This window comes from Anomalospiza imberbis, chromosome 5 (assembly GCF_031753505.1).
Source record: "Anomalospiza imberbis isolate Cuckoo-Finch-1a 21T00152 chromosome 5, ASM3175350v1, whole genome shotgun sequence".
Lineage (NCBI taxonomy): Eukaryota > Metazoa > Chordata > Aves > Passeriformes > Viduidae > Anomalospiza > Anomalospiza imberbis.
Genome location: NC_089685.1, coordinates 15,060,606 through 15,078,321, shown reverse-complemented (window position 1 = coordinate 15,078,321; position 17,716 = coordinate 15,060,606). Strand labels below are relative to the sequence as shown.

Sequence of the window (17,716 nt, the reverse complement as noted above, 5' to 3'; positions counted from 1 at the left end):
TTACTATCATTTTGTTTGAGAGGGAAAAGAGTGCTTCATTTCTGACAGTATCTCAGGGGAATCTACTGATTATCGAAGATGTGTTATTAGTGTATAAGCTTAAGACAGTCTTTTGGAGACATGCAAATCGTAAATTACAATGGTTGCTGTAATTTTCTTACCTTGTCTCCCCAGGGTACTTTGGGAGAGATTGTGTTGATGTATGTAACTTGAACCCATGTGAGCATGTCTCCACATGCGTGCACAAACCTAGCTCATCCCACGGCTACACCTGTGAATGTGGACAAAGCTACTATGGACAGTACTGTGAAAGCAAGTAAGAGAATTGTTTTGTTCTTGGTTTCTTGATCCTTCCAGGAAGCTCTTCACCTAAGGCAGCAGTCCTTCCACTTCCTGTTCTGCTCCGATAAACTTTCCTGTTACAATTGGAATGGTATTTTAGGCTCCACTGCCTTTTGGCATTCCTGAGCTCTTCCCAGAAACTAGATGTTATTCAGGAGCCACTTTTCTTCATCAGCTGCTCAGGGGCTCAACCAGTTCAGCTGTGTTGCACAGAACTGCATCTCACCTGTACTTTGTGGTGGGTTTGGCCTGTTTGCTCTGCATCTCTCCTCCAGCTCTCCCAGCACACTGAGCAATGCACCAGTTTGGTGGCCTGTAGCAAGATAAAATCTCTTTGCAGTGTAGGTCCAGTCCCTGGGCTGGCAAAGAGCCTTCTCCTCTGGACAGTCTGGGGCCTGTGTCTGTTGCTTTGTGGGAGAAACGTGCTGATTCCCCCGTCAGCAGCTTCCTGGTCTCTGATAAGCATTCAGCAACCAGCCTCATCCCAGAGGCGGCACTTTGATTTACTGTAATATTGGCCATTCATGATGTGCAAATGAAGTGCATTTGTCTGCCCATTTAGGAATGGCTCATATGATGTTTCCTTCCCTTTGAAAACTGCAAGCTTCTTCCTCTGCCTTTTGTTGTGTGGGCTTGCAAATGTTGGCCGTGCTCCGTGCTGTTGCCAGATTTGTCTTTCATTTCCCTGGATTAGTGACACAGAGATATTGTCCCTTGTCATTATCTGCTGACGTGTGTCAAGTGCAACATTGTGGTTTTTATATTCTAAAGCATAGAAGTACAAACCTACCAATTACAATAAATAAAATTGGTACTGGTCTTCAAAACAGACAAAAATAGCTTTTCTTTCCTAAAAATGAGCAGCAGGGAGGGGATATCTTGTGCATTACCAGCATCCTGGTCTCAGAGGCCTTGTCCTTCAGACTATTGCTTGACAAAGACTCCCAACTTTCAAAGAATCAGAGCTCTCCTTACCAGAAAGAGTGTTGGGGCATCTGTGGGATAACCTGCTCAGAGGCTCAGCCAGATGAAATAGTGCCAGTGAGAATGGAGGTTTTCCTTCAGCAGGGGTGGCCTTTGACTTGCTGCTTAGCTTCCAGTGCTGCTGCACTCAGTCTGAATCATAGTCTTTGATCCATAGTCCAGATCAATGCTGCCACCCTCCCCTCTTCCATGTCCCCAACCATGTGTCCTCTGTCTCTCCTGTGGCAGACCAGGGCTTTTCAGACCTTGTAGTGAACAGTCCGAAAAAGCCAGGTTGGCTGAAAGTGGTGGCTTTTCTTTATAGGATGAGCTTGCAGACAGCTTTGCACCTGAGCTGGTGTCCCTGTGGGCTGGACAAGAAGCCCTGCTGCCTGGGCAGAATGGGGATGAGGAGTGGAATATAAAGTGTTGGGGAGCTGTGCCCCAAGGCAGTTTGTGGTGGTAGATAAACCAGGGCACAGGCTCAGAGCCACCCGCACTTGAAAGTATTTAGAGAAACATTCCCTCTAGGTTTTCATAGCATTGGTTTTCTAAATTTTCCCGTATTATAGTGTATTTATATTTATGTATGTATTGATTGTTGTTTGAGATACATTACTGTCTGCAAGATGCTGCAGTTGAGTGCAGATTTGGCCCAAAGCTTTTTTTTCCACACTTTTTAAGAGGGAACTTAAAATAACTTTCTTTCAATTTGATTTTCATTAACAGGATTGACCTACCTTGTCCCAGAGGTTGGTGGGGAAATCCCATCTGTGGCCCATGTAATTGTGAGACTAGTAAAGGGTTTGATTCTGATTGCAATAAGACCAATGGAGAATGCCACTGCAAGGTAAGCAAAAGAAACCAGTCTTAAGTCAAAATTTCTTTAGTTTAAAAAGAAACTGTACCACTAATAATTGCAAGTGAGTATCTGATACAAAGTACACACAGCTGTGCTTTGTATCATATATATATGTATGTGCACAGTGGAGTTAATCATTATCCAAAACATTTTGCTGGCACCACTCTTCTCCAAATCATACTGTACAACTCTTATCTTATTTGTGTTTGGAAAACCGAGCTGAGAGGATGAAAGCCTGGCTCTGATCTCTGAAGTGCAGCCTGGTTTATCAGGAGAGATCAGACCAGGGTGCAGAGGAGTGTCAGTGAGGTTTTGTGCATCACAAGTGAGTAATAGCCATGAAACAGCTCGGGCCAGCTGGCTGAAGCTCTCCCCTGTGCTATGGCCAGCAAAAGGCCTGGCAGCTGGAGAGAGCTGCAGGGCTAAATGCTTTCCTCACTGCCATCTCTGAGTTTTCTGTGGACAGGCAGGGACAGATGGGGGACATGGGAGGGGAGGCACCTCGTCATGAAGGTTTTACAAAGGACTTCTCACAATAGGTTTAAACTGGCTTGAATGACATCAGAGGAGCTGGGCTTGTGCAGACTGGCGGCTGTGAATCTGGCCCCCCGCTCCTTTCCAAAATGCCAGCAGGACACACAGCAACTGTTGCATTAAATGGAGTCAGTGGGGTGCCAGCTCCGCGCTCTTGTGCGATCCTAAGGCCTCAGATCAAACGCATGTACAGAGGCAATTTGAATATGGGATCATTGCGTGCTCTCCACCCTCTACGTGAAACACAAGTGCACAGTGCAGGAAGTTTCCTTAGTGGCTCCTCCGTGCCATACAAGAGTGGAATTGCAAAGCTGAGAAAAGTGTAAATCCCCCAAGAATATGTTTGGTGGGCACTTGCAACAAGTGCCTGAGGAGTAATGTGGGCCCTGTGGCTCCGCTGCAAAGGGCAACGCAAACCCTGGGTCTCTGATAATGTAATGTAACTTTTATCTGTGCTCTGCAAAATGAGGCCTTTCATGATGTACACGCTGCTAGAGCAGGTTTCAGAAATGGGAGCAGTTTGGAAGTCACATACCTCATGTCTATCATTTTGGTTTTTCTAGGCCAATTACTACAGGCCCCAAAGCAGTGACACCTGCTACCCCTGCGACTGCTTCCCATCTGGCTCCCACACGCGCGCCTGCGACATGGAGACGGGACAGTGTCCTTGCAAGCCGGGCGTCATAGGGCGGCAGTGCAACCGCTGTGACAACCCCTTTGCGGAGGTCACCGTGAGGGGCTGCGAAGGTACCTCCACCCAGCCATGCTGCGGTGCAGATGAGGACACTGCAGGGGACAGCTGCGTCCTGGGGCGCTCTGAGCCCAGCGGCATGGCTCCAGCAGTGGGGCAAAGGGGGCTGCAGCAGCCTAAAAATACTCACCTCCTCCTAGATATGTGCCGCACATATCCTCACAGGAGCTGAGGAAAATGGAAAAAAGCTCTTATCTCTTTAATTTTTCTCATATGGAAATATAGCCAGCTGAGGTGGAGTAGGGGGAGCAAAAGACTAACATCAGCTTTTCTTTAAACCTGAGTTCATCTGCCAGTGCAGTGTTGTATTGCTGAGCTGCAGCTGAAGAGGCAGCTGAGAGCCCTTGCACCTCTTGACCACAGAGGCATCGTGCTGTGCACCTCGTGCACTCTGCCTTTCTTCCCCATCTTGCCCATCCTGCCTTTCCTCTCACCCACCCACCCGCCGTCCTCCTGTGATCAGCACAAAGCTGCTGCAACAGCCATCTCGCCACAGTGTGTGGGTGAAATGAAGGAGAAATGTTTTCCCACAATAAAGGAGCAAGCAGAGATAGGCAGAGCCAAAATCCAGAGCCCCATAATCATCCTGAGCTCTCCTCTGCCTGTACCTGTCTGTCCAATCTGTTGGATAAGGAGCAACTGCTGGGTTACAGCTTGGAAGGCACTGCAGAGGACAGGTATCCTGACAGGGCTTTGGAATTACAGGAAGGTCCTTCAGGCAGGTTGAAATGTCTCACTGTTGTGATTTTTATCTTGTCAGAAAAATTGCATCATTTCTTTTTCTGTTTTCAGTAATTTATAATGGCTGTCCCAAAGCTTTCGAGGCTGGTATTTGGTGGCCACAGACCAAATTTGGCCAGCCAGCTGCTGTGCCTTGTCCTAAGGGCTCAGTGGGTAAGTTCCCTGGGTAAATAATAACCTACTTTATCTTCATGCCTCTTAAAAAAAAAAACAAAAAGTGTACATAGGGAATAGCATTAATTCATTTGGTCTAGAGACTGCAGCATAGCTTATGTCATGAGCAGAGAAGTTACTAGCAATAAATAAATGCAACAGTACAGCAGACAAACATGTACAAAGCACAGAAATTCCTATTTGGGCAGAGCCCAATTTTCTATTTACTAGGCAATTCTTACACATAAAATTTTCAGTGACTTGTAAGTGTTCTTTAGCCATATAGTTCCTCTGGGCAAAGATAAAATTAGGAGACTCATATTCCTGATGACTGCTTTATTAGGGTCCTACTACAGCCTACTAAAGCTAAGAGTTGCAACAAAACTTGCATTTTTCTACACAATATCTTTTCCATAAACATAAATGAAACAGCTGAAAAACACCTTTTATAAAGCAGATGAGCTGTGTTGTTTTGTATAACAGGCAAATTACAATCTCTTTTTTCATATATGTCTCTGAAAATGTGCATTAGATTTTTGAAAAGAGAGTTCCCAATCTTTTCCAAAGGCTGTTCTGTGGGAAATGAAAACTCTGTCTTGGTTCTGGACCTGGTAACTCTCAGCTGTGAGTGCTCCTTAGGCTCAGGGATTTATAAATAGTTCTGTGACTGCCCCAAATATTTCTAGGGGGAGGCCACTGCTTGTAGGTGTGCAGAAGATTTGTGGTCAACCTAGCACCTGTTCTAAAGATTTTAGGAGATAGAATTTTTTTTTTATGTGAAGAATATTTTCATGATTAAGCAGTATAAAGCTGAATAAAAATGAGTTTTCTGCAGTGTTCTTGAAGGGATTCACCCAAGCATCTCTTCTAGGCAATGTTGCTTATAATAATTGCACGTTCTAAGTAAATTTTACAAATCATTCAAAGAAGTAAGCCTATAATAATGAATATTCAGACTAAGAACCTGAGGCTTAATTGTATTCACCTAATCATGGAAGAGAAGTAATATAATTAGATACAGTAAAATTAATTATAGTTCTTATTTAGATATTGGTAATTTAATGGCTTAGACATATGCAGTATGTTATGTGCAAATTAACTAGCACAAATGCAAATTTTGAATTAGATTATTTGCAATTCATGGTGAAGGATTCTCAGCCAAAAATTGCATTTTTAAATTATTTGAAAAATAGTACAAAATATAATAGGCTAAATTAAACAGTAAGCTGCTCACAGTCCATTTACAAGTGGCAAAAAGGCAATTATGCATGTTGGCTGAAGAGCTTAGCACATGCAGTAATGCAGATGTGTGGGCATGTGTTGATGTGAATACAGCATTTGTCCAGGAGGTCTTCCTATATAGGCTATTGCATAGAAATCTCTGCAGGGGTTAATTTTCAGGAATACTTAGGAAGTGCAGAGTCTTCTCTTTTATGGTATAAAGAAATGAATGAATTAATTTGAGAACAATCAGGCAGTGAGGCTTGAGAGCAGGTGGGCAGAGCTTGGGGTTTACCTGACTTTTCTCCAAAGCCTGGCAAAAGCAATTCCTGAAGATTAGTAGTGTTTAACTTTTCTCTCGCAGGAGTCCCCTGTTTGTAAATTGAAATACATCTGTAGCTTTGAGCGACTTAAAAATGTAGGAAATCTGAAAGTCTAGGATAGTTGAAATCTATGAATATTTACCCTGCACAATTCAGAACATTGTTTGCCATTGATGCTTTGTTTCCTTCAGGAAATGCCGTTCGCCATTGTAACATTGAGAAGGGTTGGCTGCCTCCTGAGCTTTTCAACTGCACCACCAACACTTTTGTGGATCTAAAAATCATGGTAAGCTGCGTTTTCTCAGTTTTCCCTTTGTTTTGTAAATAATGACCAGTTTGGACTCCAGTTTGATATCCCTGCACTCAGTCTTTTGACTGTGTCCTTGAACAGCCTCATTTTCCATCAGGACCCTGGTGCTTTTCTGGCTCTCAGTTACATTTGCAATTGAGTTTTGTTGCCAGCTCTTTCTCAAGACAAAAAAAATTTTGACCGAACAATTTGTTTGTGCCAAAAATCCCTAAATTATGATTGTCTTTGTAACTAGAATGAAAAAAATGTATATATAAAATTGGATTTTTTCTTATTTTTTACCTGATTCAGAATGAGAAGTTACACCACAATGAGACCAAGTTGGATGGAGGGAAAACCATACGGATCGTGAGAGCGCTGCAGAATGCCACCAAATATACACACAACTTGTATGGCAACGACGTGAGGACAGCTTACCAGATAATGATCCGGGTCCTCCAGTATGAAAGCCAGCAGCAAGGGTTTGACTTGGCAGCCACAAGGGATGTGGAATTCAATGAGGTAAGAGAAATACTGTATAGTGTGCTGAGCCCTTACAGTTTCCCTTGAAAACTAGGTGGCAGTGGATAATTAAATTTGTCTTTGACCAAGGTGAAGCCAATATTGTGTAATTGCCTAATCTGTTCCACAAATAAGCCTTTCTTCTCAGATTAGTATGGAAAGTTGGTTATGCATGTGTCTATGCATGCATGTGTATGTGTAAAAAATATCATCATGGTAGCAGCCAAAAGCAATAATCCCTATATGAAAAGAAATCATCACATTAATGTCTTTTTCTTGGCTAAAATAGTTTTGTGTACTATATTTATTTTTGTAGTAAAACATGCCTAATGTTATCATGCTCATTCAAATGTGCAGCAAATTAAGTCCAAGCCAGTTACTGACTCTGAAGGTTTCCTCTAATTCAGTTTGAGAACACTTGAGTCATGAGTTGGTACGCTGAAAGGCATTCCATATCATATTGGTATTTTAGGACACATACTAAAATGTGTGCCAGAGAGCTTCTGCTACTCAGAGCATTCATGACAGTCTCAGTTATTACCAAAGACCTGACCAGGGCTAGAAAACAAGCTGTAGCATCCTCCCTGTCTGGTAAAATATGTAGTTGTGGTGGAAAAATGTGAAATTTGGAGGCAGTCGGGAGTATTCTGTGGTCTGATAATGTGAAGGCTGGATGACCCATGTCAGGCTTGTACAGCTTTCCTCAATCCCATGTGTACAGATGGGTACTGCTCTCCACTCTTGCCCGAACTATTTCCAAGATCCTGGCCATGGCACAGCAGAGTCCAAGCTAAAACCTCTGTTTGGATCTGTGCTAGCAGAGCCCAGAGCTTGGGCACCAGCATATGGAATGAGTCCATGGGTCGAGACTGGCATCTGTGCTGGCCCAAGATCTGTTTGGCTCCCTGAGAAGGTGTGCTACACCCAAGTCACTGCTCACACTACTCCAGGAGGACCAGACAGGTCAGGCAGACCTGGGGTGAAATTGGAGAGCCTGTGCAAAGCCAAGGTGCACCAGGAGAGAATGTCACTGGAGAGTTAGGAGCGGGAAGAAATGCAGCTGAGAAAATACTTAGTGTCTTGGACTGTATAATCAGCAGAGAGTAGAGAACTTCTGAAACACTTTACATTTTAGATGCACCAAATTTTAAGAAATCCAGTTTTTTTCTTTCCTGTGGGCTTTGAAGCAGGCCATTCAGATCTTGAAAAGGAACTTCATTTCTAGCATGTTTTGTTAAGTAGAAATACGAACAGTAAGCAAAGAAAAAATTGGTTTGGAAACATATGCTTTAATTTATTGTTCTCTGTACTTGGCACTGAAATTCATACAGATGATGTTTTCAAGACCTCCCTAAATATTTTAGGATAGGTCAGGAATTTGAAAACTAATGAGTACAGCTCATGAATAAAAGGAGGTAACATCCTAGGCTGAGGAAGCACAAGGGGAGAAGGAATTTTTTTTATAATCCCACATAGAAGCCTGAAAAATAGATAGTAAAAACCCATAAATAATGTTCACAAACATGGAGGAGGCCTGGTACCAAGTACAGTATGTGTCTCCTGCATTCCTGGAATCCATGTTGTGCTTCTCACCCTAGGTAAAGGTGGTCATATTGGGAGTCTCTTTTAGCTCAGATACGTGCTTGCAGCCTCAAACAGTAAAGACAGGATACAGATAAGCTCCTTCTAAATGAAGCCTAAATATTTGTCTTGGCTATTTTAGAGCTTGTGGTGATTAATTCCTACTGCCATTTATGCCAATTTTACCTTAGTTAGGAATTAGGCTTTGTTACAACAACATAGTTCATATATACCCCAAGATTAAAAGGTTTTTAGCATCTTTCTCATTTAAGGCATTTAGCACACTCTTTTAGGGTCAGTCTCCTTCCATTCAGCCTGAGGGTCCCTTTGCATATTTTTCTAAGAAAGGGCAGAAAAGTCAGGTCCTCAGAAAGAAATGCCTTTTTAATACCATTTGTAAGCAATGTAAAAATGGGGAGACAATGAGATGATTTAAGTTTTCTTATGTATTTTCAAGTTTGTCTATGCAAGTTAATATTCACTCTTAGCATTCTTCACTGTATAAGTTGTCTTCATTATCTAGGAAACAAAGTAAAAGAAAAAATTAAAGAAGAAGTGATATTATCAGGGGACGTTCTTCAGTGTACCTGCTAAGAGCTGTGCTTTTCATATGTCTGATCTCTCAGAAACAAAGAAAACATGGATAGGTTTTCCTCCTGCATCTTCTTGCTTGATTTCTTGTCATTAGTGGGAAAGAAAGTAGGCAGTTCTCTTACAGCCTCCAATTTTGGCTTACTTTACTTGTAAAAAGTTTGGAGGGATTTGCTTTACATGACCAAAAAACCTCTGGGTGAGAGGTGTATATTTTTATAAGGCTGTAGTAGAACATGCTGCATTAAATATTTCATTATACACTCACCTCAGGCAGTCAGGCCAATAATTTTCAATACTTCTCACTTGAAACCCAGCTCTGTGTTTGCTTCATAATTTAGGCTTGTACTTTATTTCTCAGAATATTATCAAAGTGGGTAGTGCTTTACTGGACCCCAGCAACAAGGAGCACTGGGAGCAAATTCAGCGAACGGAGGGTGGCACCGCTCACCTGCTCAGGCACTATGAGGAATATTTCAACAATGTGGCCCAGAACATGAAAAAAACCTACATGAGACCTTTTGTCATTGTTGCCACTAACATGAGTGAGTATCTGTGTTGAAAACTGCCTTTTTTGACTCTTAAAAATGTGCTGGACAGAGATGCTAGTTATTTGTTTTAATAGTACCCACTGAGAAAAATCATTGCATTAGTTTCAAAGCCATTGAGCCTTGATCCATGTCTTTCAAGTTGCCACGGGGGCCTTCTGGGAGGTGTCTGATCTATTTTGCCTCTGGACCATGCCGCTGCTCCATATGGCTTTTTGTTGCAGTCATGGCAATGTAGAGATAGTAGGAAGGACTAAGTTTGTAGATAAAGGTAATGGCTTTTGAGAACAGCTAATATAGTTGAATGTAGTAGATCTCATTTTTGGAAGAATCACACCAACACCACCTGAAGAATTACTGCAGCACAAAAAAAAAGTAACCCTACTATTGATTTTATTGCATATTATTAATCTTACTTGCATAGCTATGGACTGCCCAGGGAGGGTGGAATTCCCAGCCCTGGAGATGTTCAAGAAACAGTTGGATGTGGCATTTAGTGCTGTGGTCTAGTTGACAGGGTCATGATCTATCAAAGGTTGGACTCAATGATCTTATAGGTCTTTTCCAACTTAGATGATTCTGTGATTATATCTCTGATTTTCACATGCTTTCCTAACTTGGAACCTATCCAGAAAACCAACATCTGTAGAGATTCTTGTGCTGAAAGGTATTTTCACAGAATCACCAGTCCTTCAAATGCCATCCCAGTCTTGCAAAACCAGAAACAGAAAATCAGAACAAAATCCATGGGATCTAAAATATCCAGAATGAGTCTAAACTGAGAAGGAAACATCAGGCATACGAAGACACCTTCCCCACCTATCACAGGAAATTTGTCCTCTGACAAACAAATAGCAGCTCCTGCTCTTTGGACTGTGATGTATTTCGTAGACATCCCTGCAGTGCATATGCAGATGAAGCACAGCAACCACAGTCTGGTCAGCTTATTTCCCCATTTTCTCCCCTGCTCTCTCTATTTCATTTTCTTCCCAGCTACAAACAGTCTGAGCTGAGGGGGTGTTGGTGATAATCCTGCTCTGTGAGGTGAGATGGAGACAGCTGACCTGCAGAAATCCCTCACAAGCAGCATTGCTATTTGTTTTGTTTTTTTTTTTTTTTTTCAGAGGTGCTCTAAACTATATCAGCCTGAACTTGTGTTTAGCTTTTCAAACTGTTGCTTTTATTTCAGATATGAAAAAGGCTTATGTGCCAAAAGTTGGTCTTATTTTCCCAACTACACCTGCTGTTATAGTAAGACTTTGAATTGGCTACAAACCTTGTCCCAAAAATGCTTAATGTCCACAATCATGGGGGCAGAAAATCAATGGCACGAGGCAGTCAAGTTACAAAGGCTGTAGCATCCTTCATCAACAGGGCATAGATTATTATTGAACTAAACCAAACTGAAACACTTTGATTTTTCTTTAATAAACCAAAATTGAAATACTTTCTTATGATTCAGGACTATGAGAATCAAAATGGTTTTATCTTCATACTAAAAAAAAATGTGCTCAGGATTTTAACCCAACTGAACTGAGATGAAAACAAACCCCAGAATTTCTTGCAGATTGTAAATCATGATTTTTTTGAACCAGTTCTTCCTGTGTAAAGAGGTATGAGCTTGAGAGGGATGAGGCAACTCTGGCCTGAAAGAGGTCTGTTTTCTTTTGAACAGTTTTTCCAGGTGAACATGGTGTTAACAGAGTTTCCTAATGGCTCATCTGGGAGTTAGTTAGAAACTAGGAAAGGAATGGGAATTTGTGGGTCTTAATGTGGATATTTCTTCATACAGAAATTTGCAGAGGATCACACCTTTTGGTATAGGGTTACCCCCAGGACATGTAAATTGGCGCTCAGTGACTTGTCTTAAATGAGAAAGTTAAAGCCAACTCAACAGCTTTTAAGTATTTGGGCAGTTAAACAGGCAGAGATGATGAGGTAAGCCAGGGAGAAACTGCCAGTGGAGGACTAAGGAGTAGTCCCAGATAAAATACATGTTATTTTCTTCGGTCAGCTGACTTCACAATCCAACAGAAGTAGAACTATGTTTTTGAAGCAGTAGATTTAGTCTTCCCATTAAAAAGCAAGTCTCAAATTGGAGCATGCAGCACACACTGGAGCAAGCCAGCAGCACATGGAGAAACTGTGAAGCAGGAGCATTCACTGAGCAGCAGCCAGGGAAAAGCCTCTGTGAAACCCCAGTCAGCTGCTGCTGGAGAAGTACCAGCAAAGTGATCTACCTCGAGATGGGTATTAGCAAAAGTTTCTTCACTGAATTAATTCCCAGGCACTGAAACAGGTGGCCCAGGGAAGTCACCATCCCTGGAGGTATTTAAGATATGTAGATGTGACCCTTGGGGCCATGGTTTAGCGCTGGACTTGGCAGTGCTGAGTTAACAGTTCCACTTGATCTTGGAGATCTTTTCCAACCTAAATGATTTTATGGTTCTTTATTTCCAATGTTTCCAGTATGTTTTCATAGTATGAGATACTGTCTTGTGAATTCCTTTCCGCTGAACAATAAATGTATAATTTGATAAATGTAACATAATGCTGACACATAAACTTTTAGTTATCATATAAGGTGTTAACGGAAAGAGATTAAATTTTACTTTCTATTTTGGGGTTTAAAATTTTTATCTTCATTGTGCAGTCATTTTAACCTTTCAATAACGTTTCACTGTGGTGATGGAAAACTTTTATGCCCTCCAGTTATTGCTGTTGACATCTTTGACAAGTCTAATTTCACGGGAGCTAGAATACCACGATTTCACGAGATTAAAGAAGATTACCCAAAAGATCTGGAGTCATCTGTTGTCTTTCCTGATACTTTATTCAGACCTTCAGAGAGGAAAGGTAAAACCCTTCTGCTGCTGTTTGGTGAGCAATTATGGCCAGCTCCCAGGGAGCGTGATGGATCCTGAGGGAGCAGAGTGGTACTAGGGTGAGAGCAGGGCAATTGTCTGCACAAGTGAACATTATTTAGGGATGGAGCAGCTGTGCATACTTCTGAGGCATTTTGCCTGCCGGCAGTGATGGAGGCATGGGGGGCTGTGGGACTGGCTGTACCTGTCTGTCAGGTCTTGCCTGCAGCCCCTCAAAGCCCTGTCAAAGCGGGAGAAATGCTCTGCCTCTGTTCCCACCAGGATAGGATGGGATGGCTGCCCATCGCCTGCAGTCCCACAGCCACCTTCCTCCACTCCCTGCAGAGATGGAGGGAGGTGGTGTGAGAGACAGAGAATCCAAATCTGGGAGCACAGAGAGGTGTTACCAGAGCTAGGCAGCAATGAAAAAGTCTTGAGCTGGGTGATAAGGGAGAATACATGGGGAAGTACCTGCTTCCCAGTGTCTCTGAAATATCCCAAGATTGCTGCAAAGCACCACATGGTTTTTTGGGCAAAGGGAGAGAGGGTAACTCAAAGTTTAATACGTGTACCATTGTTGAATGTCTTCTGAATGGGGAAATAGTAACTCTTCTGAAAATAATACATAACAAACTAGTACAACTTTATGACCTTTTACTTAGAAACAGAGTATCTGCTTCTATGATTTGTATCTTTTCTGTAAGACAAAAAGGAATGGGAATTTTAAGAGAATCTTCCAAAACAGAAAGCTCATTAAATGAAAGAATTAGCAGGGAGAAATCTTATGTGAGTAGTTGGTGTGTTCATTAATACTAGTTTTGCCATATATAAACATACATGCAATTTAACAGCTACATAATGTTTTAATGTTCTCTGAAGTTATGCATGGGATACTTATGGACATTTTAGCTTAGAAATTGCTTATTTTATAGCTAGACTAAATGGTTTTTCACTGTTCAATGGTTATTTGATTATCAGCTATATAACTATGAATTTGTGCTGAAATTTTATTAAAAATATCAAATATAACATTAGGAGCATGCTGAGTGCTCTGAGCCTGGAGTTGTAAGAACTCTAATATTATTGTATCTTGGCAAAGCAAAATTACCAGTTTAAATGGTAGCTCTGAAGCTGTGTGCAAAGAATTTAATATTTGTGTTGATTCCATAGCAGTGCCCACAATGAAACCCTCAAATCAGAAAATACCCTCTAAGTTGAACAGCGAGGTGTTCAGCCCTGAGAGCGCTTTTGCAAAGAGAAAGAAGAGACATCCAGACATTGAGACACATCATACTGTTGCCATGGTCATTATATATCGATCCCTGGGACACCTCCTGCCTGAAAACTATGATCCTGACAGGAGGAGCTTGAGGTAAACTTCAGACCTGTTTGTGAATTGTTCAGATCCTTCTTCTGCTCTCTGAATGCATGGGGGAGACAGAGCTGCTTTTACACCAGCCAAATATCATCAGTGCTGTTGTTCTCACTGCAGTACTGTCTCATGCTCTCCTCTGGTACACTGTGGGAGAATAACTATGCCAAAAGTGCCAGCAGTTTTTGGAAACACATCTGTATGGAAGGGTGTTGGTACGCCTGCCTCACTTTCTGAGCAGAAGGAACTGGAGATCTTCTATTTGCAGAACGTAGCTTTGCATTTTGATGTGTGCAATTTTTCTCCTCATGCAGATTGCCAAATCGCCCTATCATCAACACACCTGTAGTGAGCACAGCCATTCACAGTGATGGGGAGTTTCCTCCCAACCTGGTGGAAAAGCCTGTCATAGTGGAGTATGCCATGCTGGAAACAGAGGAGAGAACGAAGCCTGTCTGTGTCTTCTGGAATCACTCCATCACGTATGTCCCCTGCTTGCTTTAGGGCTGTGAGTGACAACTGTCTGAATAGCGGAAAACTCCTGCCTGGGAAAATAATTCTGGAGGAAACCCTGTCTTGGTCTGTGTATTCAACTGACAACTGATTTTTGGTGGAATAGAGCCATGTAGTCATTTCCCACCAACCTGAGAAAAATGAAAATAATTATCATAACTCCTCAAACAAAGGATTAGCCATGAGGCTTCTAAGGAACACAGTGCTGTCATGCCTTTCTGCAGGGCTCATTTTTCACCCAGAAACAGTAAATCCCACAATTTCCTTGTATTTGTCCATGCTATTTGCCCACAGATGTATATCTGGACAGGCATGGTCCGACTCCAGTGTCTGAATTCATGGCATGTCTGAGGTCTTTAAGTCAGGATTTTCAGGAGATGATTCAGCTCTTCCATGGGCTGAATCTTCTCCTGTTACACTCCAGTGACTATGGATAGATTAGATAGCAAACAGGCACCTACACTTGGTGCCTCAGCCAGGGCCAGTGCAAAAAATTACAAAACCAAATCTTCATTTTGGTAGAAATGAGGACTGAGGTTTTGCAGATACAATTAGGAGTAAAGATTATGAATTTCTGAATCACAAATTTTTGAATTAAAAGTCAATGCAAAGGCAGTTGCATTGACTGGTAAGAAACTTAACTTTCATTTCATCAACTATTGTGGATTTGCTTTCATTTGTTTTAGTGAAAAATTGGAGGGTGTGGAAATACCTTTTTGGGGACATTAGACCTTTTCAGTTTATGGAAAGCAATTGTAATATAGAAGCAGAATATAAGGAGAGAGTATTTGACTCTCTAGGAGGGAAGTGTTAGGAAAAGGATGAATGTTCTGAAAATCCTTCATTTAGGTCTTTTTATTCAGTAAAGTTCAAGATAAAGATACCTTTTTCTTGAAAATGAGAAAAATTTTATGAGCTGGAACTGTATATGCTGATGTTTCATTGTCATTGTGGAAACAGCACAGTTCTGTTGGAGATATTTCAAGAGCGTGGACAAAACTATAACTATTGCATATATATTACAATTTCCAGCTACAAACCCAGGTACACAGTGAGAGGATGACATGGTCTGCCCAGGAGAAAGGGAATAGCTGCTACTTGTTTCCTAAAAACCCAACAATACTAGTAAACCTATGGAAAATCCATTAAAAGGCAATATCCTGTTGCCTTTTACAACAGCAAGCTAACCTAGGGAATGTGTGCCTCCTAGTTAAAGGCTTCAGGAGATTATGTCATTTAAATGATCGAAGATCAACAGAAATCTCTTATCTTCACAGTAATAAACTCTTCCATTTGCCCACATGTGAAATAGTGTTTTTGCTTGTATGCACTCTGTCAATCTGCTGATTGTGAGGGAATGGCAAGTCCTTTTTCATAAATTTTTAAACGTTGTTTGAGCTTGAATAACTCATTAGCTCTAAAGTGATTCATCTGTTAGCTATTCACTGGCAACTTCAGTGGCATTGTTATCTGTGTTACATCTTCCTACAGCCACAATTGAAAAGCTGCTCTTAGGTGGCATGTAATGAAAGAGCTTTTAGAAAGAGAGTACTTTTTGAGAGGAAGTGATATTAAAATTTAACAAATATTTTATTGCTGAACGAAAAAGAGGTCTTGTCATATCTAATTGAAAAATCTTTCAGTAACTGCAAAACTATTTTAATTAATCATTAACTTCAGAATAGATTAATTAATATTGATACAAAATAATTTCTGAAGTCACTGGAGTTAACCATTTTTAGGTTGGACTTGATGATCTTAGAGGTCTCTTCCAACCTCATTATTCTGTGATTCTGTGATAACTGCACAGGGAAGAATTTTAAGGCAGCAGTTCCTCCCCATTGTTAATATAAGACATTTCCTGGTATGAAATATTATTTATTAGAAAAGGTTTTAACCTTTTCTTGTGTACTTTTCAGAGGAACTGTATAATGATATCATATTATTGCTGAAACATATTTCACTCAAAAACATGTGTCCCTCTGTGGTTCTGGTATTATTTACCTTGGTTACAGAGATTTTGTTCAGTGCAATCTCTTTCCCATATTGGTTGCATAGTCACTGACCCAAAAGCAAATTTTATTTTATTTTTTTTTAAGTCAAAATAGACTGTTATAAACCCATGAAATCTGGCCAGCTGTCTTATCAGAAACTACTTCAACTGAAGGCCTTTTTAGTTTGATGATACTCTTTCAGGCAGGTGACAGCTGTAAGTAATTCTGTGCTGGTACTTGCAGTCGTCTCTGGTAGTGCAGCACAAGCTGCCACAGAGCGCAGTGGAAGGTAAGGGGAGATAGGAGGATGGCACTCAGAAATGCCTTTTTTCCCCACAGGATTGGCGGGACAGGCGCCTGGTCGTCCCGAGGGTGTGAGCTGTTTTCCAGAAACCACAGCCATATTGCTTGCCAGTGCAACCATATAACCAGCTTCGCTGTCCTGATGGACATTTCTAAACGAGAGGTGGGTGCTGTCAGGCTCATGATTTTTGGAGACTTTGGTTTTTACGGGCTTTGACTCAGAGCTTGAGCTTTGTGTGTGACTCAGGGAATTGTCAGCAGTTCAATCCCAGTGTCAGGAGTGTGTTGCCCCATGCCTGGCAGCATCTGCCACAGGTTTAGCAACTAAACATGAGCATGTTTAGCATACTCAACATGTTTAGCAACTAAAGAGGTGGCATCACCCACTCCTGTTGGTCCCTAAGTAAATCTGTATGTTGGCTCAGTGGTAATGAAAACGTTGGCATCCTGAGTAGTAGATTTGATTGGAGGAAAAGGAAGGGAAAACCCCAAGAGTTCCTGTCAATCTGTCTTTCTACAGAATGGGGAGGTGCTTCCTCTGAAGATCGTCACTTACACAACCGTATCCATCTCGCTGGCGGCTTTGCTGATCACCTTCATTTTGCTGGTCCTGATCCGCACACTGCGTTCCAACTTGCACAGTATCCACAAAAACCTGGTGGCTGCACTGTTCTTCTCTGAGCTTGTCTTTCTTATTGGAATCAACCAGACTGAAAACCCGGTAAGACTTACTCTGTGTTCATTGCTAGACTTGTTCTCAAGCTTTTAATCGGGGGTTCATATTGCGGCTTTTATCTTCTCCCATCTGTTTCACTTTCTCCTCTTTTTGGCTTCAACACTTACTTGAAAAACATCAGATTTGTAGTGTATTCATGTGTGGCTGATAACATTAATAGCAATGGCAGGCAATAGGACTATATCTTATTTTCAGAGAATATATGACAGCAGCCCTTTTGAAAGTTTATCCCAGGAACTGAACCTTAAATACTGATTTCTTCCTTCCTTTCCATCAGTGTGGTTTCTGTCTTGCTTTGTTCAGTAGGAGGCTCTTGAGTTCCTCCTGCAGCAGGTAGCTCCCAAGCCCAAATGTCTCCTGGTGTTGACTCACAGGTTGTCAGTGATGTGGTGCTGGTCTGGTGCTAATCAGCACATTGTACACCCACTGGCCATTCTGGAGAAGCCACTTGCCAGGCATGGGACAGCTTGCTACATCCAAGATTCAGTAGGAGATCTGTCGGTTTGCTTTGTG

At 41.7% G+C, this 17,716-nt stretch overlaps 1 protein-coding gene across 5 annotated transcripts in view; it reads left to right on the top strand.

Moving 5' to 3' along the window:
- The window catches only part of CELSR1 (cadherin EGF LAG seven-pass G-type receptor 1), a 165,774-nt gene that overhangs the window by 126,939 nt on the left and 21,119 nt on the right, over window positions 1-17,716 (top strand). For 3 of the 5 annotated variants that reach the window (XM_068189745.1, XM_068189744.1, XM_068189742.1), the window contains exons 13-24: window positions 175-316; window positions 2,035-2,155; window positions 3,265-3,448; window positions 4,245-4,346; window positions 6,082-6,176; window positions 6,492-6,701; window positions 9,235-9,418; window positions 12,134-12,277; window positions 13,456-13,657; window positions 13,972-14,139; window positions 16,504-16,630; window positions 16,988-17,188. In XM_068189745.1, coding sequence (XP_068045846.1) covers window positions 175-316; window positions 2,035-2,155; window positions 3,265-3,448; window positions 4,245-4,346; window positions 6,082-6,176; window positions 6,492-6,701; window positions 9,235-9,418; window positions 12,134-12,277; window positions 13,456-13,657; window positions 13,972-14,139; window positions 16,504-16,630; window positions 16,988-17,188 — 1,880 coding nt within the window. The remainder of the gene's footprint in view (window positions 1-174; window positions 317-2,034; window positions 2,156-3,264; window positions 3,449-4,244; window positions 4,347-6,081; window positions 6,177-6,491; window positions 6,702-9,234; window positions 9,419-12,133; window positions 12,278-13,455; window positions 13,658-13,971; window positions 14,140-16,503; window positions 16,631-16,987; window positions 17,189-17,716) is intronic. The other 2 variants (XM_068189747.1, XM_068189743.1) reach the window with 1 other exon arrangement.